General features: G+C 35.9%; 6 protein-coding genes across 12 annotated transcripts in view; 3 read left to right on the top strand and 3 right to left on the bottom strand.

Annotated features, from left to right (window-relative positions):
• Positions 1-1,449: 1,449 nt before the first annotated feature.
• Positions 1,450-3,124, top strand: LOC105179472. Of its 5 annotated transcripts, XM_020691335.1 has the most exons (3): positions 1,479-1,538; positions 1,681-1,764; positions 2,040-3,123. In XM_020691335.1, the coding sequence occupies exon 3, from the start codon at positions 2,144-2,146 to the stop codon at positions 2,858-2,860; it is 717 nt and encodes a 238-aa protein (XP_020546994.1). In that variant the 5' UTR covers positions 1,479-1,538; positions 1,681-1,764; positions 2,040-2,143; the 3' UTR covers positions 2,861-3,123. The 5 variants fall into 5 exon arrangements, with proteins under 5 accessions (XP_011101402.1, XP_011101403.1, XP_020546993.1 ...); XM_011103100.2 differs by lacking the exon at positions 1,681-1,764 and having other exon boundaries at positions 1,450-1,538; XM_011103101.2 differs by having other exon boundaries at positions 1,458-1,764; positions 2,121-3,124.
• A 1,861-nt stretch (positions 3,125-4,985) lies between these two features.
• LOC105179473 (protein DELAY OF GERMINATION 1) lies at positions 4,986-5,738 on the bottom strand. The gene has a single exon (XM_011103102.2). It carries the CDS (start codon positions 5,736-5,738, stop codon positions 4,986-4,988), a length of 753 nt encoding a protein of 250 aa, XP_011101404.1.
• A 2,854-nt stretch (positions 5,739-8,592) lies between these two features.
• LOC105179503 (protein DELAY OF GERMINATION 1-like) lies at positions 8,593-9,342 on the bottom strand. Its single transcript, XM_011103150.1, has one exon. It carries the CDS (start codon positions 9,340-9,342, stop codon positions 8,593-8,595), a length of 750 nt encoding a protein of 249 aa, XP_011101452.1.
• A 4,542-nt stretch (positions 9,343-13,884) lies between these two features.
• LOC105179474 (CBL-interacting serine/threonine-protein kinase 12-like) lies at positions 13,885-15,833 on the bottom strand. Its single transcript, XM_011103103.2, has one exon. It carries the CDS (start codon positions 15,625-15,627, stop codon positions 14,203-14,205), a length of 1,425 nt encoding a protein of 474 aa, XP_011101405.1. The 5' UTR covers positions 15,628-15,833; the 3' UTR covers positions 13,885-14,202.
• Positions 15,834-18,616: 2,783 nt separating this feature from the next.
• On the top strand, positions 18,617-21,614 carry LOC105179475 (probable LRR receptor-like serine/threonine-protein kinase At2g24230). The gene is made up of 2 exons (XM_011103104.2): positions 18,617-20,254; positions 20,892-21,614. The coding sequence occupies exons 1-2, from the start codon at positions 18,829-18,831 to the stop codon at positions 21,515-21,517; spliced, it is 2,052 nt and encodes a 683-aa protein (XP_011101406.1). The 5' UTR covers positions 18,617-18,828; the 3' UTR covers positions 21,518-21,614.
• A 3,902-nt stretch (positions 21,615-25,516) lies between these two features.
• The window catches only part of LOC105179476, a 4,899-nt gene continuing 2,808 nt past the window's right edge, over positions 25,517-27,607 (top strand). For 2 of the 3 annotated variants that reach the window (XM_011103105.2, XM_011103107.2), the window contains exons 1-3: positions 25,517-26,207; positions 26,287-26,347; positions 27,055-27,302. In XM_011103105.2, the coding sequence (XP_011101407.1) occupies positions 25,788-26,207; positions 26,287-26,347; positions 27,055-27,302 (729 nt within the window). In that variant the 5' untranslated portion in view covers positions 25,517-25,787. The remainder of the gene's footprint in view (positions 26,208-26,286; positions 26,348-27,054; positions 27,303-27,607) is intronic. The other variant, XM_011103106.2, reaches the window with a different exon arrangement.

Consider the following 27,607-nt stretch of genomic DNA (forward strand, 5'->3'; position numbering starts at 1 on the left):
ATGTATCTCGAACCTTATATTTATTTAGACAACATATCTACATGATGTGTATGACTCAAAAGCATTTGGCCTAATGAGGAATTCATAACCTACCTGTCCATGATGAGGACGGGCTAAAAGGGAAGCCCAACATACGGCTTACCAAATCATAGGCCTGTCTTTCAAGCCCAGTTCAGGAGAAGGGATGCGGTTTCAAGATTCTAAACTCCTTAACCTAAAGGGACTTTATGCATAATAGGAGTTCTCAAAGTAAAATGAGTTCTCTCTCAACAAAAAATATGCTAATCAAGCTCTTATTTCTAAACTCCTTAACCTAAAGGGACTTTTTGCATAATAGGAGCTCTCAAAGTAAAATGAGTTCTCTCTCAACAAAAAATATGCTAATCAAGCTAGAGATAAGAGGAAATCGTGCTTTATCCACGATTTTTTCGTCTTTTTTCTCAGAAATACAGGTCATGTACAGAATCCCCATGAAGAGGGACTCCTTCTCTATAAATACAGGAAACACCCATCAAAAGGGATACCTTCAAGAATCTGGAAACTATCTTGCTGTCTTGCTGCTACTCTCAACTCGTGTTATAATCATATTTTACCCCGAAATTCTTATTTTTATCTCAATTTTTTATTACGGTTTATTTTTATATTTATTTATTCCTAAATCCAGAACAAACTTAAGCGTTAGAATGCTAACGTGTTGTTTTATAGATCCTATTTCTCAAGTTATTTTGCTCAATCAACGCAAATTCATCGTCAAGATCCAAGAATATTATACTCGTGCTAAAATCACAAATATCAATACATATATTTAATTTTTTCTTTATTTATTTCACTTGATGTTGTGCACTAAAATTATTATCAATTTTATGAAATTATTTTTTCAAAGATATAGAGCATTACCACACGCATTATGTGTGCCTCTACCATTAGTAATATATTAAGGGAGAATATTTTTTTTATGCCTCTTTTTTTATCTATTAATTTCTACATTTGTCCCATTATCTACTACTGGAAAAAAAATATTTTGAGTTAATATTATTTTCTCTTTTTTCTATTTCAAATATTCTGTTTTAAAATTGTTTATGTTTTATCATAATTATTTTATATTATTATTGTTTACTGCAATAACATTTTTTGGTAAATAATATCTAATTATTTATATTTTTTGAATTTTAATTATACATGCATTGAAAGTGCCATAACACGTAGTTTGAATCAAGCGACGATACATGAATTACAGAAAAATATTGCTTTATCACAAATATATATTAAGAAAATGTTATGGACTTGGTCATAATCATCTTGTGAGTTATGATGGGCCAAGACTCTCAAGTGGGTCCAAAACAGAAGATGTTCGGCCCAATTAACATCTCTTGGTCTAAGGCCCACAAATTATCTTCCTCATACTGAAGAACGGAATCGAGCCCTTGACTACAGTCAAAATTACCTATTTGGGGCTGGATTTTTCTAGGGTTTCTAAAGTTTGTGATCTGGATCAATTTGTTAAAATTCTTCGCGCACTTACTGCGGAAATTATCCAGGTCCTCTATCATCCGATTATAACTTGAAATATAGTTGGTGAATTAAGGAGTAACCAACGTTATCTTTCTGCTGCTTTGAAATTCACATAGTTTTGTAGAATCTTGGTTGATTTATCGAAGTATTTATGTTTCTATTCCGTAGTTTCTCGAGATTTTACCTGGCATTGTTGTGTGAGATGAAGATTTTGCGAGTTCTTTGGACTGGATTACCATTTATTGATACGCAGTGAGTCGATAATCTCCTTCTTGATATAACTGATCTCAGCGCTTTGAAGTTTCTGCGTCAAGATTTATGATCCCGATGTCTTCCTTTCTGTTTTTCTTTTGGAAATAGGTGTATTTTTCCGAACAAGATTCCCAACTCTTTATAATTGAAGTTTGATATCACGTGTTTATGGTGCTGTTGGAAGTAATAGGGTCTCTTTGTTGCGATTGATTTCAAGCTTTTGTCATAAGACGATGTCCCTGTTATTAATTTTTCTGTCATATGTGCTGTTATAGGCTGAGTAAATCCCAAATGTATTCATCGTGTTGATAATCAAAGAACAACAGCTCTCATTGTGGTATATCCGTCTTTTGAAGCTATATCTAAGAGTATTACTTCCATGGGAGAGCATAGTTCAACAGACAAGCTAAGCCCTGGCTTGTCAGGCAAGCTAAAGATCAGTGATGGGGATGGAATGAACGATACAAATGATTTGCAGAAAGTTCTTGTAGGGAGATATTACATTGAGGAGGAGGAGGAAGAGGAAGATGAATTTTCAGAAGAAGCATTGTTAGTGCAGATGGGCTACGCGAAATCTGAATCCATAAGAGATACGTTAAAAGGGCCGGAAAGGCAATATTATGATGAGGCAGAAGAGGAAGAGGAGGAGGATTTATCAGAAGAATCATTACTGGCTGAAATGGGCTATCTAAAGAATGAACCACCCAAACACGAACCAATTACCGCGCCAATGGCTGATCTACATCTTGTTTCTGCTCTCAAAGGGAGTCGCGAGAAAGAAGGCAAGCCAGCTAAATGCCGAGTTTCTTGGGCACCAGACGTGTATGATCCACCTTCTACATCTGAGGAACATATTGCAATGAGCAAGACTGAGAGGAATAAGAGTGAGCAGAAGGTGAAGGGTGCAGCTGGGAAGAACAGGCAAAGGGCTGGTGGCAAAGGGGTGGCAGCAGGTGAAGTCGGAGGCAAGGGGAGTAGAGGTGGAGGCAGCAAAGGAAATGTGAGAGGAGGGAAGGCAGCAGGAAAAGGTAAGGATAAGAAACAGGCTAAGAAGCATGGTGGCAGAGCTAGCAAATATTCTGATTCTGATGAGTAACAAAATGTTTAGACTTGGGACGATGTTGCCATTTTTTCTCTTTGCAATTAAACGTAACTAAGCATCCATGATCTTGTAAAGTCAGGTAAATATACATGTTAACTTGTGATTAGCAGGAAGTTGGCCTGTCCTTGTGATGGTTCTCATCACCTTCTGATGTCTAAGTTCAGTCTTCAGCATCATCTTAACTTATCCTAAACTTGCTGATTAGAATACAATTGAAATGCTAGGTATGTTCAATGCTCCAATTGGTATGCATGAATGGATGCTGCGGATGATTTTAGCATATCATTTCCATGTTTTCAGAGGATTTAGAAAATGAATTAAATAAAAACTTTTCAAACAAGTCATTTATATGTTTTGTAAATAACAATGAAACTTATAATAGAATGCACAAGTCTTGTTATATATAAGATTTTATTTTGAAAGTATTAAGTAAATTGTGTGATTTCCTATATTTACTTTTGAATGTTTTCATATATTTAGAATACTTAATATTCACAAAATAGCATATGTTATTAAATGTAGAATAAATATTGAGAAATAGTATTGCGTTGTATTATAATATTTTTTATCCTTACAGTAAATATCATATAAAATACTTATGTAAATGGCTTTCTACTTAGTAAAAACATTTCAAAATTTAAATTAGTTATATCATATATTTAATTATCTTATATCGATATTCATTATGCTTAACTTCCAACTATAAATCTTGTAAATGTAAATTTTGCAAAAAGTTACTTTAGTAATATAAAAAGAATAATAGATTCCCACAATAGCTAAAATCTCTCGTATTTTCAAGAATAAATGTTCCTAATCTTAGTTATATCTCCCGTTAGCCATTGTTGTTGTGATTAATGGAAGTGTAACTGGCTGGGAAAAGTCCAACAAACATGAAAAATCTATCCCAAATTAAATCTAATCGAGTTAAATTAATTATTCAACAAGTGTGATATATTTATAATAGGATTAATTATGCTTTCTTCTGCTAAGGTTAGATGTAATTACACAAACTCTAGTGGTTTGGGAAATTACATCAACACTCTTAAAATTTGCTTTCGTATAATAAATAAGTCCTTCCATTAATCAATGAATTTGCTTATATTATTTGACCAACAAAGGGTGAATATCTTTAATTCAATTTTTTTATTAATATCATCAAATTTGGTGAATTTGACTAACGAAATGACTTATTTGTTAGACGAAAACAGACCATAAAGGTGCTAGATGAAAAATTTTCAAAATCTACGTGTAATTACATAAAACCTCATAGAGGAGGAGTATAATTATCCTTTTATAATATGATTAATTACTATTTTTAAATTATACATCAATTCGAGCAAGTTAAAATTTTTCAAAAAACCTTAGTGATGCGATTTAGAGTTTGATCATAACTACCTCAAGTGATCTGAATGGGACAATGGACTCTCTGCCACAACTCACGTGATCGTATGCAAACGAATGATCAGGTTTTAGATATGCTTCAAACAAATTGCTGTCGTTTTAGGAAAAAGAGCAAGGCTTGTTCCAGCGGCTGAAATAAGAAAGGATCAAGAAAGAGCAGATTTAGATAGAGCTTGATCGAAGCATTGTCCTCTTGCACGCACATACGAACAACTGATTCTCTCATCAAATTTCAGCCATCAGCTTATATGCAGGTGCACAATTTATGAAAAACAGGAGCAGCCCTTCCTAACACCAAAAACATGATATATTTCAGTCGCAAGCACACAGTTTATCGTGTAGTATTCAAAATACGCATCCACATGGACTCGTATGGATTGTTGAATTACGACAAGATGCGAAATTACGATAGTGAAACGAAACTCATAGTACTAACGAATAAGCTAAATATAATGGTAGTAGAAAAATTGTCCATAAGAATAAACTTCCAGAATCAGTTTTCCAGATGACATAACAAGGTGAATCTGCAAGAACATTTATTTTTGCCCTAGAGAAAGGGCATTTTATTAGTACAATATGGTACCACATTATTATTAGCAACTGAAAACATCACAGAGACTTTAGCATATTGTGATTACTGGTAAAAAGGACACTAACTGAAACTGGACATCGACAAGAACATGAAAGCTATAATGATGTATAGCTGTATTTAGGAAACTCAGTGCCTTGCGTGCTTTTGATCCCTCCTCCTGCCCCATGCATGGATGCAAAGATGAAGTTTTCTTCCGGTGGCCAGAAAATCGACAGCCTGAACTGGGGTCAATATACTCATCAGCTCTTTCAGCGTGTTCAACCGCAGATTATCAGCCTCTTCCAGCATACTGGTCATTGACACGGCAAGCGACTTCAGGGCCTCCTCGGCTTCCGTGCTGGCCTCACTGTGTGCTGCCAGTTCCTTTGCAATGATGGCAATAGGCTGATCAGCCATCTCCTCTTGCATACTGGCCAACTTTGACGATAGCTTTTCTTCCTCCCGAATTGTCTTCAGCTGCAAACTGTTGATTGAGTTGATTTGACTCGGTGAGAGCTCGCCAAGCCCACCAGTTCTATTGCCATGAAGATATTCATCCAGACGGGATGAGATTTCCTTCCCAGACAGAGCATAAACGAGCCTTATAAATATCGACGGTCTGCAGCCTCCGGCCCACAACATGGAGCCCTCAAGTGATGTGCACCAGGTGGGAGAGAAGTAGGGGTAAACATCCTCTCGAGCCAGGCTGACTCGCCGGCAAAGGTATTCTTGAAAGTGCCTAATATTTTTTTCAACAAGTTGGCTCAGCTCTGCTGTATGATCATCCCCATCAGCATTGTTGAGGCGAAGTGACTGTAGGAGCTCAGAAAGGTCTTGCTCTTGGAGGCTCATCCACTCCCTGAAGCAACTGAGCCGAGAACCTTCATCATTATTTTCCATAACGAAATGTTCTCTGAGGTCATGTCATATATGATAATTAAAAACTGTAGTGTATATATACATGGAAATTTACAGTTTGTAAGTTGAGTATTAGCCACAAACAGACCAGAGATAAATAAATATATGTTTCTGTAAAAAGTTAACTGTAATTAGACGATATGATCAGCCAGCTGTTGGGGAATTTATTAAATGGCAGTACGTTGTTACTTGTACAAGATTCTAAATTCTTCAGTTTAGTAGCTCTGCTACTCTCAAAACCTGAGAATAGAACAGAAGGCCTCAGGCTCAGGGATCTGTCTTGGCATTCTTGTTATGAATGGTTAATCAATCCTCTCTCTTGTTTTTCCCTAACATCTTCCATTGAGTTGTTCGGGCACCAGAGATCATGTGTTCGCTTTTGTCGCTTATGAAATTCTTGCTGAAATGCTCGCCTCTTGCTAATAATACTGGCACAAAATTCTAGCATTACAAAATTGACAATCAAAAACATGGTGCTACCGCAGCAGTACTAAGCTGGTAGGCGTATGGAAAGAGATAAGACATCACATGATCACCCAAGTAAGTTTCATTATGTGCTAATGATGCAAAAGCAAAGGATCTGGATTGATTAAGCTTGCTAAGGACAATCCTTTTCTACACCATTTTCGAAATAAACTGTGAAGATATCAAATGTGCATTGTTTACTTTGTCTAATTTCTAGACTGTTTTCACAGGATTACATTCCATGAAATGCCACCAAGTCAGGTTCCCCTTGAAGCAATTATTTGCAACAATGATACAGTGATCAACTCATAATTTCTTCTGATAAAACTCAGCCACAGAGACATTAAATACAAGGTTTTGGCACAAACATGAGCTAACACTTCTTAGTTAAATGCTTATAAATTAATAGACTGAATTTGGGGTGAAAAACAAGTCACGTCACGTCACTTATGCGTAATCAGTTCATCAGCCAGGTGGTGTAAATATCTTAACTACATGACCCAAAAGATAACACCATCAAGAAAAAAACAAATGAAACAAGATAAATAAGTATTCTTGAGGTCTGTGCTATAACCATGAGGACATCAGTTCTTTGGGGTTTCTCCGCAACGAGAGGTTTTCTGGATGGAAGCATTCTTCCCATGTGAAAACAGATCCCCATTTTTGTCACAGCATGCTGCAATTGCATTTGCAGAAAATCGTCACCGTTTTATTTAGTATACTTGCTGCTCGGAAAAAGGTGAAGAATATAAATATAGAAAGGTTGTGGTGATGACAACAGAGGAAAATCGACAGACTAAAATTCAGACTCAAATTTCGGTTGTTGGCCTCGTGACCATTTAATCATAAGCATGAGCGTTTCGTACTGCTTGACAGCTGCAAGTGAATATCTTCTATTCCATCACTGGAAACAAGAATAGAACAGAGGAAACATAAGCCATTCCGCTTTCTTTGGTGTTTCAGTTGTTGCATAGTTGAATATGTCAGTCAATTTAAATTCCCTTAAACAGTCTTAACGTACACTTGAATATCCATAGCGAAGATGATCACATGCCTTTGCTGGCTCACTCTGGATTCTTGGAATTTGGTTTCTATAGTATCAGTTTTTCAATAAAAATGAGGCCTTCATTTTAATGATAAGATTGGGGCTTCAAAACTCTCACTTGGCAAAAAAATTTGGATTTCGAATCCCATGATTGTGGTGTATTTGTCTAGTTACTAGCAGTCTATAGTTTATTATTTTTGTTGTTTCGTAATGAAATTATTAATGTATTGAATAGATTTTAAATATCTTAATATATTGTAAGATGCAAATGTTCGTCAATATTTAAAAAACAAATGTTTTCCAGATGACAAAAAAAGGGATATCCACAGAAATAGTAGCAGCAAAATTAGTTTGTCAACAAGAAAGAAGAACATTTATTAGTACAAAAAAAATGGGAAAAATTCAGAGACCCCTGTGATAATAGAAATGTTCAAAAACCCCCTTATGAAAATTAAAATATCAAATACCCCCTATGATATAAGATAAAGTTCAAAAACCCCCTCCATAAAAAAATTGGACCACACGCGCTTTGACCGCGATTTTTCTATAAAAATACCCTTTTTTTGACATTTTTGCCCTTCTCTCACATTTAATATATAATATTATATATATGTATTTAAGAATTAAATATTATTTTATATAATAATTACTTAATATATAATAAAATATTATTTTAATTAAATTAAAATTAATTTTATATATAATTAAAAAAAATAGCAGCGTCGGCGTCGACAGCGACGCCGCCGCTTCTTAAGAGGAGGGTCGGCGCCCTCCTCACCCTGGCCGACGGCCGTCGCCTTCCATTTTTGGGCGACACCAATCGCCCAGCTCTAGGTGACAGGGGAGGGAAGGGGGCATTTGGAAGTGGAAGTGGGGGAGGGGGAAAGAAGATGGGGATGCGGGGTGGAGATATAATTGTTATTTTTAATTTTGTTTATAAATTATAAATATATGTTAAAAATTATAAATTAAAATAATTATATATTAATAAACCTAGTTGACCTGGTTGACTAGAATAAATATTTTAGTCATTGTTTTTAAAAAAATAGATTCAAATTGATTAGGGGCAGTGTGATTATTTAATGTTAACATAGGGGTGACTTTTGATATTAAAAATTTTATAAAGGGGTTTTTGATATTTTGTTATATCACAGGGGTCAAAATGAATTTAACCCCAAAAAAAAAATATACTACCATACTATTAACAAATAAAAAGTATCACAAAGACTTCAGCATACTGGCAATACAAAATTTAAAGACAGTGACTGAAACTTGACAAGAACATAACTACAACCCGCCATAATTATACATAACTATTGAGGTAATTCAGTGCCTCCCATGCTCACGATCCCTCCTCCTGCCCCATGCATGGACGCAAAGATGAAGCTTTCTTGCCGTGGCTATGAAATCCACAGACTGAACTGGGGTCAGTATACTCGTCAGCTCCTTCAGCGTATTTAACCGCAGACTATCAGCCTCTCCCAACACACCGATCAAGGAGGCGGTAAGGGCATTCAGTGCCTCATCCGCTTCGGTGCTGGTCTGGCTGCATGCTGCCAGTTCCTTGGCAATGATGAAAATAGGCTGATCCGCCATCTCCTCTTGTATACTGGCCAAGTTTGCAGATAGCTTATCTTCCTGCTGGATTGTCCTGAGCTGCAAACTGTTAATTGAGTTGATTTGACTCGCTGAGAGCTCACCAAGCCCACCACTTCTACCACCATGAAGATATTCGTCCAAATGGGATGCCAGTTCCTTCCCAGAAAGAACATAAACAAGCCTTACAAATATCGACGGTCTGCAGCCTCCAGCCCACAACATGGAGCCCTCAAGTGAAGTGCACCAGGTAGGCGAGAAGAAGGGGGAGACATGGTTCCTAGCCAGCCTGGCTCGCTGGCTAGCGTATTCTTGGAAGTGCCTAATATTTTTGTCAACAAGTTCGCGCAGGTCCGCAGTGTGATCATCTCCATCAGCATCATTGAGGCTAAGCGACTGGAGGAGCTCCGAGAGGTCTTGCTCTTGGAGGTTCATCCATTCATTGAAGCAACGGTGAGAACCTTGAAAACCATCTTCCATAGTGAAATGTTTTCTGATTTCACGTGTGATAAAACTTGTAATGTACAATATATATATATATATAAACGACTGAAAATTTACTGCAGGTAAATTGTGTGTTTTATCACAATTAAGAAGCACAGAAGAGACAGATAACAAGTTTTTGTGTGTTGAAGGAATTTATAAATGGCTGTCTGGTGCTCTTTTGTGCAAGATGATAAACTCTTCAATTTAACAGCTGTGTCTGTCACCCACGGGCGTCGGTCTTGGTATTCTTGTGGGATAATCGATGACTGGTGCAAACATCTCTCTTGTTTTTCCCTTCCCTCGTCCATTGAGTTTTTTGGGCAGAGAGCAAACTATCCCATCAGAGTTCCTGTGTTCACTTTTGTCCCTTATGGCATAGTATCAAATTCTTGCTGAAATGCTCACCTCTGACTATCAAATTCTAGCACTACAAGCTTGAAGATCAGGCAAAAAACTGAGTTTGAAAAGAAAATAATAGGCCCGTAGGTAGGCATGCAGAAAGAGATAGACACCACCGTTCTCTCATCAAAATTTGGTAACAGTCCTATGGGAAAAATGGTAAAAGACAGCCATACCCTCCAAACATACTGTATATACTATGTTTGGTTTTGTGTTTTAAAATGTGCCAAAACACCAAACCTTGTTTGGTTTTGTCTCTGCACACCTTCACTAGGTGTGCAGTAATTTTTTTTTTTCCTTCTTCTCTTTTTCTTATTTTTGGATTTCTTTTCTCTCTCTCTTCTTTCTTTTCTGTCATTGTCAGCTTTTTCTCTTTCTTTTCTTTCTTCTTTCTTCTCTCTCCTTTTTTTTAATATATAATATATATGACATGTAATAAATAAGTAATACTAAAAAATAATTATTAACTTATAAAATTATTGATATTAAAAATATTTACTATCAATGCTACTTGGTTAAAATATTTAAAACTTTTCTACCAAACGGAAATATTGTAGCAGTTGCGTACACTACTGACAATATATCAGTATTATATTCCTAATTCGTATTTTTATTATTTCAATTAGCTATTAAAATTTATCAGTTCATATATAAAAGTCTAATGAATGTATTTTCAACATGTTATATAGTGCATTTAACGCTTGATTACAAATTTTTTCAACTTAGACCATTTAAATCTTTTGTACTCATATTTTTTCCTATTTCAATGAAATATTTGAGAAATTTAAAAATTGAGGACAATATACCAGTAATACATACTTAATTATAAACTTTTTTATTTAAATTTTATATATTATGTTTTTTATTCCAAATATAAAGTCTAACAAAATTATTTTGGAGACAATACTACATGTATTTAATTATGCATTAAAATTATAATTATTATTTAAAATATAAAAAGAAATGCCTCAATAAAAAAATTTACTTAACATAAATATATATATTATATTTCACTAACAAACAAAATACTATATACATACACATATATATATTACTAAATATATATATTAAAAGACATGATTTGATAATGAACAGTAACTCCTGTCTCCCAAATCCCAACATCAAACCTACACCACTTATTTTATAATATTTTATATTATATAAAATATAAATCCAAACATACCATATATCTCAAAACACATATTTACTTATTTCTATTTTTCTCTTTCTATCTCCAAAATACCAGAATAAAAATATCCAAAATATTAATTCAAACATAATGATACATATTAGGTAGGGCAATGAAGGATCCGCACACTTGGTCTCGAGTCTGGTGCCCGCCCAGTTGATCCGAAGGCAAAGCTGTAGATGGCTAGACATGTGGCAACATTAGGTGAACTCCATGTGTAGTGGGGGAAAACTATAAATACTTCCAACCCACTGTTCATTTGATAAGTTGTTAGTTGTATTTATTTTAGTTTATATTAGATCTCACATTCAAATTTTAAGGACTGACTTAAGTTTCGAAATGTCGTACATCTATTTTGTAGTTGGTTTTCAGAATTGAACCAAACCAAGAACCCAGGTTCCCTGTTGCCCGACCAAGTGACCCGAGACCCCAATCAAACAGAAACCCTGAACTAAAGCAATGATGCAATTCAAGAATGTCCGTCATTTAACAGAGTGGTAAATATTAAGGGTAAAAATAAGTTAAATAGTTGTGGGTTATTAGTTTCAGCCAAGTGGTATAAATATCATAACTCTATGACGCAGAAGACGATAAATTCTTCAATTTAGAAAAAAGCAGCAACTCAAGAAACAAAATATCAATATAGTCAGTCATTGATTCTTGTGAACCGCTGCAACGTGAAGTTTTTTGGATGGAAGCATTCTTCCCATGTGAGAGCAAATCCCCATTTTTGTCGCAGCATGCTGCAATTACATTTGCCAAAAATAATCACGTAAGATATTCCCTTCGCACATGAGACTTCTGATAGAAACATCTTGTGTCATTAGGTTTGTCCTCCTGAAACCACTACTACACGTGGAGATCAGTAAGCATTAGAACATAGACAGATTTTGGAACCACAACCCAAGAAACTGGGTTGGACTTGTTCTGGATTTGGTTGAGCTGTACGTGGACCTGAATTGCGTTGCAATTGATTTGAAACATGGCCTGTCATTGCTGATAACCAATCTGATACCAATAGCCCAATACACCTCGCTTCCAATTTATGTATGAAGCATGCATGATTCGAAAACCAACCAACTAAAATCTTATGATAACCACACAATCAATCATAAGCTTTTGTTTCAACCTCATCATTATGTTTCATTAAACCTAGGTGGCGAAGGTAATGATTATTCCTCCATCATTAACTTTTTAATTACTAATAATTATTTAAATGTTAATGAAAAAGTAGGTAGCAAGCAAGCAAGAGCAATTTCAGGAAAATTATAGACTGCCCTTCTTGGAAATTAAATTACAAGGAAAGTGGATTGATTGATTACATGAGATTGATGCTTACCACTATTTTAAAAGTGCACAGAAATAGAAGAATCCCTAACTTGAATTATTGTTAAGCAAGGTGAATGATGCTGACTTTTAATGATACATGTGCTTCCTATGAAATATGCGTAAGGAGGGATCACATTCAATGATACATGTGCATATTGGGGTGCATAAATTACTCACTAAGCCAAAACAAGAAAAACAAACCTCTCATTTTGATGATCTAAAATTGGTAAATTGCGAAATAGACATCCTGATTAGTAGATCCATTACGCAAACATGAAGTTCTGTTTTCTCTTTAATTGAAAGAATTAGTAAAAGCAATGTATGATCCCAACTGATATTGTAGTCCCAGCAATCATAGCTTAACAAGGTTTTTCACGCAAACATGAAGTTCTGTTTTCTCTTTAATTGAAAGAATTCGTAAAAGCAATGTATGATCCCAACTGATATTGTAGTCCCAGCAATCATAGCTTAACAAGGTTTTTCACATCCATACTTGTGCATGTGTATATATGTGAGTGATGTTAATACACAAAAATGGATATGGAACAAACTGATGGTAATCAATGGTGCTTATATGCAGTAAATGCCAGTATAAGCACCATCAACCACAGTTTAGATAAAGTATGTTTTTTAACTGAGTAATCTGAATTCAAAAGGAAAAATCTAAAAGGGAGGGGGAAACAGTATATTTATCTAGGCAGCATCCAGACGGGAAATTCTTACGACAAAGAAGCAACACGATGTCAAGAAACACGTAGATGGAAAGTAGAATACACATAATGTCAAGAAATCTATTGGTCAATCCCTGTCTTCAGAGCTTATGGGATGTCTTTCCAACAAATCAAAACTATACCATTTTTTTTCTCTTTCTAGTTGCAGTTTAGAACTCTAATAAAACAGCTACAAGATGCATAATGCACTACCAAATCATGGAGCCTAGAATACCATGGTGCTGGAATCATGCAAAATTTCTCCTATAGATCCACATAACTTTTAGCAATTAACTAAATTTAAAGCTCAATGCAACACAATGTATCCGCATCTCTGATGAGTCATGACTCTTCGCAGCAAGAAACGAAGTGAGACTAACATGCTTCAGGTAATTCTCAGATCAAGAAGCCACGTGAAAAAGCATGATTTTGCTGCAGTCACGTCTATGCCAGGCAACAGAACAAGAGGATAGAACTAAGTCGATGTCAAATTAAAGTTTCAACAATGTTTGACATAATTATACACCCAATACAATAAGATAACTGATCTTGCATTGCAGGATACCCCAGTTTTTAATAACATAAATTTGAGACACTAACCTCGTGCGATAACAGATGAGTCATTTTAGATTTCCTCCAATCAATTTTGAGTTTACAGTCCCCTCAAAGATGCTTCTCTTTCCACTCAAAAGATCACTATTGATGTTTCCAAGCGATACAGCCCTAGGTGCTTCTAACTTTCACAATCCAGTAATTGCAAAGAAATCTTGATAAGGCAAATTTGTCAAGAACTTCTACAACCTTCCATAGGTTTACTTTAACATCGGCTCTTGTGCGTTATGCAGTTAAGAAACACAAAACATATGAAGTAGGGAATTTGGCGATCACTGAAACGTACAGCTCACAGGATTTGATAATAGATATATACTCACACTCGTTATTAATCAACAACAAGGTAAATTTACCTATCTACTTCTCTCAGAAGTTAAACAGCTAGAACTCATCGAGGGTCCGCTTCATTCTCCAGAGGATTTTAGAGAATCTACTTCAACATGAACATAAATTAACCAAGAATGATGAGGTTACATTGGCGCTTCATTTAACCAGCAGAACAAGAGGTATATATGGAAATAAATAAGAAAAACAAAGTAACTATCATACAGAAGCCATCAAGTGTTAAAAAAGGAAGGAAAAAGAAGGGCATACTCTTCTCCCTTCTTTATCTCTCTATTCAGTGTCTGAAGGCAAGTAAGAAGAATCAACAACATTTGCCGTCGTGAGGCTTAGCAATCCAGGCTTCAATTCACGGTCACAGAATTCCTCGTATTCTACTCTATCCCCTCCTTTCTTCTTCACCTCAACCACTCTCAACGATGGTGTCAATTCGAATATCTCAGCTGCAATAGTCAAGGGTCCCTTCTCACCATCCTTTGATCCTTCCAAACTCACCCTGCAATCCTTTTTCCTCACTGTAAAACTCACAACCTTGGCAATTTCCTCCAACTTTGATATGATGCTTGGCACAGGTGCCCCTGAAACAAACCTTGCCCCTCCATCTGCTCCTTCCTCAAACAACCCTGACAAATCGAAACCACGCGAAAACGAGATGATATCAAAAGCATTCAAGCTAGCAGGCCTAGGAAGACCAGTGATCTTCCTTCTGGTCAGCAACTCAGATTCTGATTCAGATAGCGACTGCTCAGATAAAGAATCAGCGTCGTCATTCACATCTTCATTCACATCATCAACACTGCACAACTTGTCATCCTCAATATAGAATTTCACATGCTTAAACCCCTTTTTGAACCATTTATTGTTCATGACCTCCGGAATCGTGATCCTGGTCTCCGGATTTGTGTCAAGTAAGCGTCTCAAAAGCCGAGCCAATTCGGGTGAAAACCACCTGGGACACCTAAATTCACCTTTATAAATCTTCTTATACATAAGCATGATATTTTGATCGTGGAATGGCAAGTAGCCCGCCATCAAAACAAAGAGTATCACGCCACAGCTCCAAATATCAACTTTGGCCGCATCATATCCCTTCCTTGCCAACACCTCCGGCGCCACATACGCCGGTGTCCCGCAAAAGGTATGGAAAAGGCCATCCTGCTTAATCTGCTCGGATATAGCACTCAACCCAAAATCCGAGACTTTAAGATTCCCATCTTCATCAAGCAATATATTTTCTGGTTTCAGATCACGATGATAGACGCCGCGCGCGTGGCAGAAACCCACCGCGGAAACCAGTTGCTGAAAATACTTCCTAGCAACTTCCTCCTTAAGCCTGCCCTTGGCAACCTTGTTGAACAGCTCACCACCCTTCACGTATTCCATCACGAAGAAGATTTTCGACTTGGTTGCCATGACTTCAAACAATTGCACAATGTTGGGATGGCGGACTCTCCTCAAAATCGAGATCTCACGCTTGATGTGGGCTATTAACCCTACCTTCAAGATCTTCTCTTTATCAATCACTTTAATCGCCACGCTCTCCCCGGTCTTGACGTTCCTGGCGTGGTATACCTTGGCAAACGTTCCATGCCCAAGGAGTTTTCCAATTTCATACCTGCCTAATAAAAGACCCTTCATCTCTTTCTGTTTCGCAACATTCGTCGCGGTGGAGGTTGTGGCGGCGGTGGCCGCGGCCATGGATCGCCCGAAATCAGATATGGAAACCCTGATTGCTAAAATTAGAAGCCCCTCCTAATGTATGATGAGACTGAGGCGATCGTATGGAAGAGATGGTTTTGCCATTGGGCTTCAAAGCTGGTCTCTCTCCGTGTCCCCCACCCGCCCCTTCTTTTGTGAGGTCTATAAAAAGCTGAAAACTTTGTTGTAGTCGAACGACGTCGTGACGGTGCCCCTAAAATCTAAAATAAAAATAAATTAATAATGAGAGTTTTTAAGTTATGTTGCCGCCTTACAGCTGGAAGCTCGCCGTTTCCAGCGTTAACGGGGCTCGTCTCCATTGCAACGGCTATCTCACGAGAAATAAAGATCGAACGCGGACGGGAACACCGTTGGACATTAATTAAATACGTTGAATGAAAGTTTAACGAAGAGATTTTTCTTATATCTATGTAGTATTTGCTTTCATTATTATTAATAACATTAAAATACATAAGAAATTAAAAGAAAATGTAGCGTTATATATGCTGGTGTAGGCGTGGTAGATGTGGAGGATCACATCTCATGACAATTTTCATTTTTTCAACTACAAATGAAGAAAATGGATTAATGTGGCGGTGACTCATCACCTTGCTGACGTGTACCGATACGAAAGTCCACCTACAAGTGACAACTGTAATTTCTACATAATTTATTTAGTCGAAATTTAAAAAAATAAATAAATAGGGGTTTAGTTTTTATTTTTAATGGACATGATAAAATGAAATCATTTCAAATCAATTTCTTGAAAAATAATATTAAAAAAAACTTAATTTTTAAGTAATACCAAACATTTAATTATGACATTTCCATATATATATTTTAAATTATTTCAGAAATTAAAATTAATTTTTCAAAGAACTCATAACATTTTTAGTATCGTGTGATTAGATTCTGAATAGCTGAGAATACGTATACTACAATTCTTATATTATTTTATTGGATGATTGTGATTATTTAAAAATTAATATTGTACAAAGCAAGTAAGTAGAACTCAAGAGGTTGGTTCAACACAGACGACAGTGCACCGACTTACGATGACATTGTGGACGAACCGATTTACAAGGCGAGAGGTCAACGGTCCTCCCGGTCGACGGTGGTGATCTATAAGCACGTCACCTTGATAACAGTATTACTTTTGTTTTTATTATCATGCACTGTTTAGTAGTTCACCTACGTAATCATGCGCGTCCTTGTGGAGGCCTTTCTGTACTCGTTTTGGGCTGTTCAAGAAAATGGCCCATTTAAGAAATTAAGGTCCTGCGCAGTTTAAGTGGGCCGATTTATATTTCTCTAGGCCTCTCAAACGCAAGCTTTGTTTTGGGCTCCGTAGCTCTTATCAAAATTTGGAAGTGGCCCAAATCCCAAAGGAAATGAAATAATAATAATAATAATAATAAAATCACTAGTCTTTCTTACATATGAGTAATTCTAAGTAATTTCTTGGGAAAAAAAAAAAAAGAAAAAGGTTTAACATTCCTTTTGTTGGCCTCTTCTTTTCCTGGTACTTTGTCCTAGGTCTTCATCCCAAACTGTTCAGGTAATAATAGTTTGTTAGATTCTCTTTTCTTTTTTGTAATAAATTTCTTACATCCCGAGTTAGACCCACATCCCTTCTTTGCTACTACCACCTTTATCGACACATATGGGCTATGATTAATAACGTCCCACTACCTTTTTCCACCCCTAACTTTTACTTTTAAATCCGACTTATATGGTAAAATGAAAAAAAATATATTGCAATTGCTAACACAAAATATTCTTATATGATCAAAGTCCAGTGGAATCACACCAAATATACTTAGTGTGTAATTAATTATTTTTTTTTTAACTGTACGATAAATTACACAATAAAAGTATTGAATTTATCGGATAATTTACTTGAATTCAGTGAAACACAATTTGATTTAAAAAATTTCTTTCTAATAGTGCTGGAGAATTTAGAGATCAAGAATATGAAATCCTAGTTGTCATTCTTGTTGGAATTGTTTTGGTTGGATTACGTGGGGTTAGGTATAATGTCTGAGCCATCCAACTCAGAAAAAATGCTCCGAGTCTGATTTGTTTATTCACGAAAAAGGAGAATTAAGGCGACAATCACGTTCCATGGCGGATGGGATGACCAAATCCAGATACCAATTATGGAGTAAGTCGCCCTGCTACTGTCCAAATCCACTTTTACTTTCAACAAAATCACTTCATGCCCCATCAATTCCATTAAGAAATCCAAGAAACGGGTTCAATAAACGAAAAATATAAACCCACCAGGAAAAAGAGATTAAGGTTATGATTTGACGTAGGGTACTGGATTTAGGGAGAAGATCTTCAGCTACTGATTTTAAATTCATTTATCATTCAGCTTATATAAAATCAGTGTTTTCGGAAAAAAATAGGAGGAAGTTAGCCATGTAATTGAGATTTACTTCAAAAATTTAATGTGAACATTTTCAAAGTTCAAATTGTCGTTAACTCTGTCACATTCACATAATGTGCGTCACTTTTGTTATGGTTAAAGTTATTGAACATTGAACGAAAACTTACATATTTATATTTTATTTTAAATCTTCAAGAAAGAGAAAAACAAACAAGTTTAAGAAAGATTTAACAAATATTATTGAGTTCCGAAGTAGACAGCAGATTGATGGGTGAGTAGCATCCCTTGATTCACATTCTCACTCATTATTTTTCCATTAAATATAAGTTTGAGTTTGGTGGGAGTTATGTCCCAATTGCTGATGGGAGTTGCAATTGCACCATAGAGATAAATAAATTCATATAATTAGGGAGAGTCCCAAACTTAATTTTGGAACTCCGCAAGTGGGCCTTCCCCAATATACACAAATTAAATTAAACTAAACATAATAGGGTCTGAGCAAGAATCGAATTGCATTTGCTCGGTGAATATTTGATACTCATTAATTATTAGTGGAAACAAATTAGAGAAAAAAACAATGTTGAGTAACTTTCCCACTACATATATTTATTCTCTTGCAGTGGTTGTCTTTTCTTCTCTATGCTGTTGTTGTTGGTAGTGTATTGAGTAGTTGAGAATGTAAGAACTACATAAATCCCATCTCTCTCTCTCTCTCTTTGTCTCTCTCTCTCTCCCTCTTCTGTCTCTCTCTCACTCTTCAGCGCAATGGGAACTCAAGAGCAGTAAATACTAAAAAGCAGCATCTCACCATGAAAGTCCTCTTCATATTCATGCTTTTCATTTCTTCACTCGTCTTTCTAGCAGAATCATCAACATCAGCTTGCAATAGTTCCGACCAAGCTCTTCTCGCCAGGGCCTTCGCCTCTGTTTCCGGCTTCAACATTTCTTGGTTCTTCAACACCTCTCTCTCCAACTGTACAACCCCTCCAATCTCCGAAATACAGCTCTCTTCCAGAAATCTCAGCGGCACAGTCTCATGGAAGTTCATGAAGAATATGACGCAGCTTCGGAAGATAGATCTCTCCAACAATTCTCTGACGGGCTCTGTTCCGCCGCTCATATGGCTTCTCCCCAGACTTGCTGAAATCGACCTGTCCAAGAATCAGTTGGGTGGTGCGATTGGGTTTCCTAAACCGGGGTTGTTGAGGTCTTCACCGGTTCGAAAGATTGATCTTTCGTTTAATAGGTTCAAGAACTTCACTTACCTTTCAAATTTTCCTAATCTTCGCTTTCTTAATCTTTCGCATAATGATTTCCAAGCTGTGTTGCCTTTTTGGTTCACCAACTTAACCAATCTTGAATCTCTTGACATTTCTGGCTGTAATGTTTTGGGGAATTTAAAGCCGGTTTCGGGGCTTCAATTCTTGAAATATCTAGATATTTCAAGCAATCACTTCACTGGAAAATTCCCTGCTGATTTCCCACCATTAGGTAACCTTGTGTTCTTGAACATCTCCTTCAATAACTTCTCGGGGTTTTTGGGCTCAAAAGAGGTCCACAGATTTGGTAGTTCCGCTTTCACTCATGCTGGCAACCTCATCTTTCGGAGTAACACTACCACCTCGCCTGACCTACACATCAAACGTCATCGACCTACTCCACTACTCCACAGACCACCGCCCAAAACCCCGCAGAAGAATCTCAACTCCGTCAAGAAAAAGATACACAAATCAGGAACCCGGAAAACATTAATCTTAGTCACCTCAATAGCATCATCCTTCCTGCTCCTGGTCGTCGGTATTTCCACTTACTGCCTGTACAAGAAGAGAAAAATCGCCAGGCAAAACAAATGGTCCATCTCAAAGCCAATCCAAATCCCATTCCGGATAGAGAAATCCGGCCCGTTTTCATTCGAGACAGAATCCGGGTCCTCATGGATTGCTGATATCAAAGAGCCCACCTCAGCTCCAGTGGTGATGTTTGAGAAGCCATTGATGAACCTCACATTCAAGGACCTGATTGCGGCCACGTCACACTTTGGGAAAGAATCCCTCCTCGCAGAGGGAAGGTGTGGACCCCTTTACCGCGCCGTGCTGCCAGGCGACCTCCACGTGGCGATCAAAGTCCTGGAAAATGCTAGGAGGCTTAGCCACGATGATGCCGTGGCCATGTTTGAAGACTTTTCCAGGCTCAAACACCCAAATCTACTGCCGATTTCTGGCTACTGCATTGCCGGTATGTGCGCTTGTTGTCTTTTGCCTGATTTAACATTTTCTTGATCTACCATATTCAATGGATTCACGTGAGGTCTGGGTTCTGAGAAAATGCCAACACAGATATCTTGAAGTAGATATCCCATATCATAATTACCGCTAGTCAATAGGTTTTCGTGACAGCGATCGAACTTGGAAGATAGTGTAAGATTCAATTTTGAACTGCTGTAAAAATTTCTACTCATAGTGCTTTGATATCCGTGTCTTGAAGAAAGTCAAATGTGGAGATTTAGGAACATCGGGATTTGATTTGAAGACTTCGAGGTCAATTACCTAGTACTTTACCAGGAACTTGCGAGTATATATGTCCGTAATTAGTTTTTACACTGCCGATCATTGTAATGCATCATGAACATGCTTAGGAACAAATGTGGTTTGTTTGTTAACCGTCAGATTAATTCTAGCTTTCGTTGGTGCATTGGATTACATATATATATATATATATATATATTTCACTAGAAATCTCTGAATTTCTGAAAATTGATTGAGAAAGATATGTGAGCAATAACGTTCGACAGGGACTCCACATGGAATGAATTGAAACATCAAACTTAAATGAGAGAATTAATTAATTCGGTTGCCGGTTCCCTTCTGTGCAGGTAAAGAGAAGTTGGTGTTGTACGAGTTTATGGCCAATGGCGATCTCCACCGATGGCTGCATGAACTCCCAACAGGAGCGCCCAACGTTGAAGACTGGAGTACCGACACATGGGAGATCCAAAATGGGACCCACAACACTTCGCCGGAGAAGATGGAATGGCGTACGCGCCACCGCATCGCTGTCGGGGTGGCAAGAGGACTTGCCTATCTTCACCACGGCCGGTCCAAGCCGGTGGTTCATGGCCATTTAGTGCCATCAAATATATTGTTGGCGGACGACTTCGAGCCACGGATAACTGATTTTGCACTGAGCCAGGATCGAGCCGGCGTCTCCACCGAGGAGGATGTGTACAACTTTGGCGTGGTACTAGTCGAATTGCTGACTGGTCAATTGGGTTCGTCGGAGACCATTGATTGGATGAGGCGGCTAGTGAAGGACGGGCAAGCGGGGAAGGCGCTGGACACAAGGCTGAGGGGCGGCGGAAGCGACTCAGTGAGTGAGATGGTGGAGTGTCTCCGAGTTGGGTACCTGTGTACGGCGGAGTCGCCGGGGAAGAGGCCCACAATGCAACAAGTTCTGGGTTTGCTAAAAGATGTACACCCTTCTCCTTTAGAGTTGATTTGACTGGTGGATTGTATTTCTTTTAAGATTTTTAATGTTATTATGTTTGAATCCATAGAATTAATTAAACTCGTGCAATTAAATTAATAACACGTCTTTTCAAATTAAACATTTCACTTTTTCTGATGGGAAGAAACCATTTCAAACAATAGTGGGAAGCGTATGGGGTAGTTAGGTGTGTGTCTTTATTACGGATCAGGCAAGGCAGAAATTCCCACTTGCCATCACTTGTCCTAACATCATCTACTCCTTTACATCTTTCTTTCTTTGTTTGTTTGCTCTTTTCTTTATTTATTGGTCATGTACATATATATCTATATAGCTTTAATCGTTTCGATTTTATAATATTCTCTGTAATTCCTGAAAGCTAGCTGGATAAATAAAGCGATATTCCAGTGTGCCTGCATTAAAGTGCAAATAACAACAATCTTTAGCAAAGAGTTTGGGCCTATAACACAACAGAATATTAATCTTTTTCACCTTTGTTTCTTAGTTTAAGAGAAGGGACCATTGGATTCCACCACTCCCGACGTAGTTGAGTTACCCGTCAAACATTGTTGGCGCGCGGTGCACCCCTGATAGTTTAACAACGTTGTTTCTTGGCGACTTGAATGATGGGAGATTGGGAGAAAAGCAATGGCAAATTCATCGAGTGTCGGAGTGCGAATGATGTATTAGAAACACACTAAGACGTTGGAGAAAATTACTGATGATGAGTTCTAATCAGACAGCAAAATAGTTGACGAGTCCTTCCATTGGGTTCACCAAGAGACAAATTTGAATTGGGAAATTAAAGTAGCTAGCTAGGACCAGAAGTGAGCGTGCCGTGTGAGAATTAAATTCACCAAATTCATGTCCAGACAATAAGTCGCTACTCCATCTCCTTCTTCATTTTACCATCCATGCATGTCTCAATCTGATTCAATCAATCCCATTTGTCTTAGTCAACCTTTGCAGATTTTGTGGCATGATAAATATAATATATTTATTCTGTAATTAATTTAATTTAATTAAATTCAATTTGAGTTAAAATTTTCCTGCGCACAACCGATACTTCAGACCAAAAAATGCGGACCCATAAATCAGGTAGAGCTAAATAAGACGTCACATATTAATTGATTGCAACCTAACAAATATTGCACGTTAATTTGGTTTGGTACGTATATGGGTATTATTGTGGTATTGGACATTAATGTAGTGTACGTAATCATGGTAAAACAATTAGTGAAGTCCAATAGCGTCGGGTTTTACTTTCTTTTTTCTTTTTTATAGATATTAAAAATTAAATTTAATTCAACCATAAAAGTGTAGGGATGAGTATATTGCGGTAGAGTGAAATCAAGTACCTTATTATTAAAATGGATGGCCCTTTTGGTGTTTTATATTTTTTGGTTTCTCAATTTATTCAATTTCTTATTTATGTATCTAACTTTCCACTTCTTCATTGTATTTTGATAATTATCTGTTCTTTTTTTTCATGCATATTTTTTTCCCTTTAATATTATGTTATCACCACTTTTTCATATATTTTATATTAATTTATTATTATATATATATATTATTAAATAATAAATATTTTATTTTATACAATATTAAAAAATTATATATGCACCCACAAGTATCCCACACATTATAGTTAAATAAAATTAAAGGGAGGTAAATGATTATTTGACTGGTAGTTTGCATGAAAAACATTTTTTTCCCCTGCTTTGCCTTTTGCCTTTTTTTAATCAAACAAACTTTGATTTTAGATTAAAAGGGTATTTAGCTAAGTTCATCTAAAATATCGTATAACAAATCGAATCAACAAAAAAAAAGGAAGATACAGAATAGTTGAGGTTGTGCAAAAATATAAAGGAGTAGTACTCCTACTTCCTTGTTTGTTGATTTTGTTGTAATGTATACTGTACTTTATTTCCAATGAAGGAATGAGGACCCCGAAAAGCCTTCCCCACCTTCGGGTGTTTATTTAAAATAAATAAAAAAAAAGAACTCATAAACTATTTAAAAAGGATGTGGTGAATTAACTTTTTTTTTTATTAGAGTTTATAAGATTCAATATATTTTATTCTAAAATACTTTTAATTTTTTTTAAAAAATATTATCAAATATTTTTTAAGAGCTTATTATATCTAAAACATCTTATAAAATATTCCCGTCTCTTCCCTCACATTCATTAAATCGTTTTTTATTTTAATTTGTATTTGCACATTCATCATATGCAATTTGCCCATAGGCATTCCGCGCGCATCGGCAATTTAAAGTGATTTATTGCCAAATAAGTCGTTACCCACTCGGAAAGGGAGGGAGCCAAAGCTCTCTATTGCTTCATATAATGCGACTTTCATTAAAAGGGTAAATTGCATGACACCTCTTCATTATGTTTGGTTTTATTTTTGGAGTGTTTTGTTTTGTATTTTGGAGATAAAGAGAGAAAAATAGAGATAAATAAGTGTGTGTTGGAGATAGAGTGTATGTTTAGATTTGTTTTTAGACATAATTTAAAATATTTTAAAATAAATGATGTATATTTGTTGTTGGGATTTGGGAGACAAAAGTCATTGTTCATCGTCAAATCATATATCTTTTATATATTTTTTATATATAAATGCGTATATATATAGATATTGTATGTTTAATGTTGTATTTTTTGGAGATAAAAATTACTATTCATTGTCAAATCATATTTTTTTATATTATATTTATATATATAAAAGTGTATATATATATTATGTAGAAAGTTCAAAAATGATAAAACACACAAACAAGGTGTAAAAACAAAGAGACAAATATTAGGTGTGTTTTGTCTTGTCTCGAAAATTATTTGAAAATGAAACCAAACATAATGCTTGTATTTTGGTAAAATAGCATGAAATCTCTCTAATATTAATTTAATAACTTTTTTTTTTGTGTGTTTTATAAAATACAGTAAATTTTTTTCTATTCGTTAGGAATAAATGGAACGTGTTTAACTCTCGCCTTTTATGCGAGTGGGTTTCACTTTTAAAATTTTGAGGATTACTTTAAATGTACAAATGTCCATTTTGCCCCTTTATTACGTACTTGAATATATTTTAAATTAAATTATTTATATTATTATATATAAAATATTTATTGGTCAAATATATTACTATGAATTATTTATTTATGAAGTATATTAATTTAAATACAAAACAACTAAACAATATATAAAGTTTTAAATACAAAACAAATTTAATATTCTAAAATTATCTTTAAATTAAGAATTTCATATGAAGTATAAATTCAAATATAAATGCACCTGAACAGTATATAAAATTTTTAAAAATTAAAATTTTAATTTAACACAATACAAATTTAATATACTAAAATTATTTTAAAATAAAAATATATGAAATATAAAAGTCACTTATAATAATAATATATTGTTAACTAAACTTAATTATTATTAATTAAAGTATATTTTAAAAAATATTTTTTATAAAATATATTGTAAAAATAAATTATATTAATTATTTTAACTTATATTATTTATTATAAATATTATTTATTTATTTATTTTTTCTCTTTCTCTATCGCTTGCTCGCCTAGATCCAAAACGACATCGCTCTGGATTTGACCACCGCCCTTTGTAGAAGGGGCAGCTCGCATCGCCCCATTTTGTAGGGGGGCCGCCGCCCAATTTATATATATATGTATATATATTTTATAATGTATATATGTTATATATATAATATATACATTACATGTATATATAATTATATTTATAAAAAATATATTTTTTAAATTATTTTAAAATTTGACCCGTTTATTTTTCGCAATTAAGATTAATAATAATATAAGGAGGGTATAACGAATAATTTAGAACAAAATTTCACACCAATAAACTTAGTTAACAAAAGGAAGAATATGCAATATTTTAAAAAATATAGAAAATATTCACCTATTATTTTAGCATAAAAGAATTTTAGCTAAATTTAAAGAATATATATTATGCAATTTATCGTTTGTTAAGTTATCTCATTTCACCGGCTTCTATTCAAATTGGAGAGAAGAGGAGAGTCCATAAGGAGGGAGGGGCAACGGTAGTACCGCACCCGCTACTACTGTACAGTTCGTCTATCTCGACCGCTCGCGCTGAAACCCTCGCTTTCCAGATTCAAATCCAAAACTCAAAACCCTAATACAAATTTGTTTCCCAATTATAGGCTTTCGACACGCATCCAAGAAAAAAAGAAAATTACTCAGAAGAAAGAGAAAAGATTAGAAAGAAGAACCCTAGATTAGGGTTTCAATGGCATCAGAGAAGAGAGCGTCGGAGGGCATAGCCTTGCTCTCCATGTACGGCGATGAAGACGATGAAATGGAAGACATCGATGAAGAGGAGGAAAATCGTTATGAAGAGAATATTCCCGCTCCCGAGTCGGATGCCGTTACCATGAAAGATAACGATGGCGTTAGTGATTTTGGCAATGAAACTATGCCAGTGGAGCAGGAAGAGACAGGTTTGATTGACAATTCTACTCCTAATAAGACCTTTAATTATGGTACTTCTTCGGCGTCTGCAACTCCACAGCTATCTCTCTTTTCGCCTCAACAGCAGCAGCAACAACAAGCAGTTGGTTCGGATTCGAATTCTCTTCAGAGTCAAAAGAATCGACTAACGATTGTGGATTATGGGCATGAAGAGGGCGCGATATCTCCAGAGGCTGAGGTTTAATTTTGACGCCATTAAACTCCTGCAATTTGTTTTTCTCCGTATTAGAATTATGATTTATTGATTGGTATTTTAGGAAGGTGAAATCTTGGCGGCTGGTAGAGTAATGTATGGGGAGAAGCTCCAAGCTGGTGATGGTACGGTTTTCCTGTCTGCTGTCTTACATGACTTCTATTTTGATCTGCGATTCCTTGCATAATTTGATTCAGAACTCAATGCAACTTTAGATACTGATGTTTATGATAAAAATGACTGCTGTAACACTTAACGAAACAGCCCTTCAGTAAAGTTTGTTTGTTATTTTTGTCCATTTCCAGCGAGAAGTATCAAATAGTGATGTTTAGGATAGAATGAATACTCTAATTCCTAATGACAACAGAACCTTCATTAGAAGATTTGTTGTTATTTTTTCTCCTTTCCAGTGGGATGGTATAAAGATTGTGTAGATGAGAAAAGAGAGTTGATAATTTTGAATGGTTAAATCTCTAACATGAACTTCTATTGCTTTACTGTTGCTTTTGTTTTTGCTGTTTGTCGTTATTGCTTATTACCCATGGAAATCCAGATTTAGGTGTGTGCCAACATGATTTGCTTTGTATTGCATGTATAACTTCTCAAAATGTAATATGCTATAATATGCTGTGTTTTTAATGCATGTATTACATTGGTTTAGTAAGATAAAGGACCTCGATAATGTAAGAACTGCTGTAGTTCAAGTTGTATTACTGATCTTGGAATACAAGTCTAGTTTGCACTAATTTTCTTGCAACCTTGAGAAGAGCATGTCTTTTGAGCTGCTTAATGGTTCTTTCAACAGTATTTCTACTGGTTTCCTGTGCTTTAGGTGAGTCCCGAGAAAAGAAATCACCAGGAGTTGCGCGGCTCCCAACACCTAGCACTCAAGCAACATCCCCTCGATCGTTGGAGCCAAATGATCAGCCTGAATTAGAAGCGATGAATGCTAAAAATGAATCAGAATTAACTGAGATTGAGGATGCTGTTATGGTTTCTATTGAAGAGCAAAAAGATGTTGATCCATTGGACAAGTTTCTTCCCACGCCTCCCAAGGGCAAATGCTCAGATGAACTGCAAGTAAGTACCTGCTCCGTACAGGGTATTAATGATAGTTACTTGGAGCATGAACAATAAATAATTGTTATGGTGAAACAGCAGTTCTTATAAATTCCACCCAGTGACCCGAAGTGTGTTTGCTGTTCACTTTTAGGTATTAGGTATAGTGAAATGACCTTTTGTTTGGTTTCTTTTCATGGTTGGATAATCACAGAAACATGTGCATTTCTCACATCTGGTTGACCTGCAATCTGTGGTGACTACTCCTGCATCTCCAAAATTGTGCTATGGAACCAATTTGCACCCAGTGTAGGATTAGGACACCT

The sequence above is a fragment of the Sesamum indicum genome, unplaced genomic scaffold, assembly GCF_000512975.1.
Source record: "Sesamum indicum cultivar Zhongzhi No. 13 unplaced genomic scaffold, S_indicum_v1.0 scaffold00164, whole genome shotgun sequence".
NCBI classification, from domain to species: Eukaryota; Viridiplantae; Streptophyta; class Magnoliopsida; order Lamiales; family Pedaliaceae; genus Sesamum; species Sesamum indicum.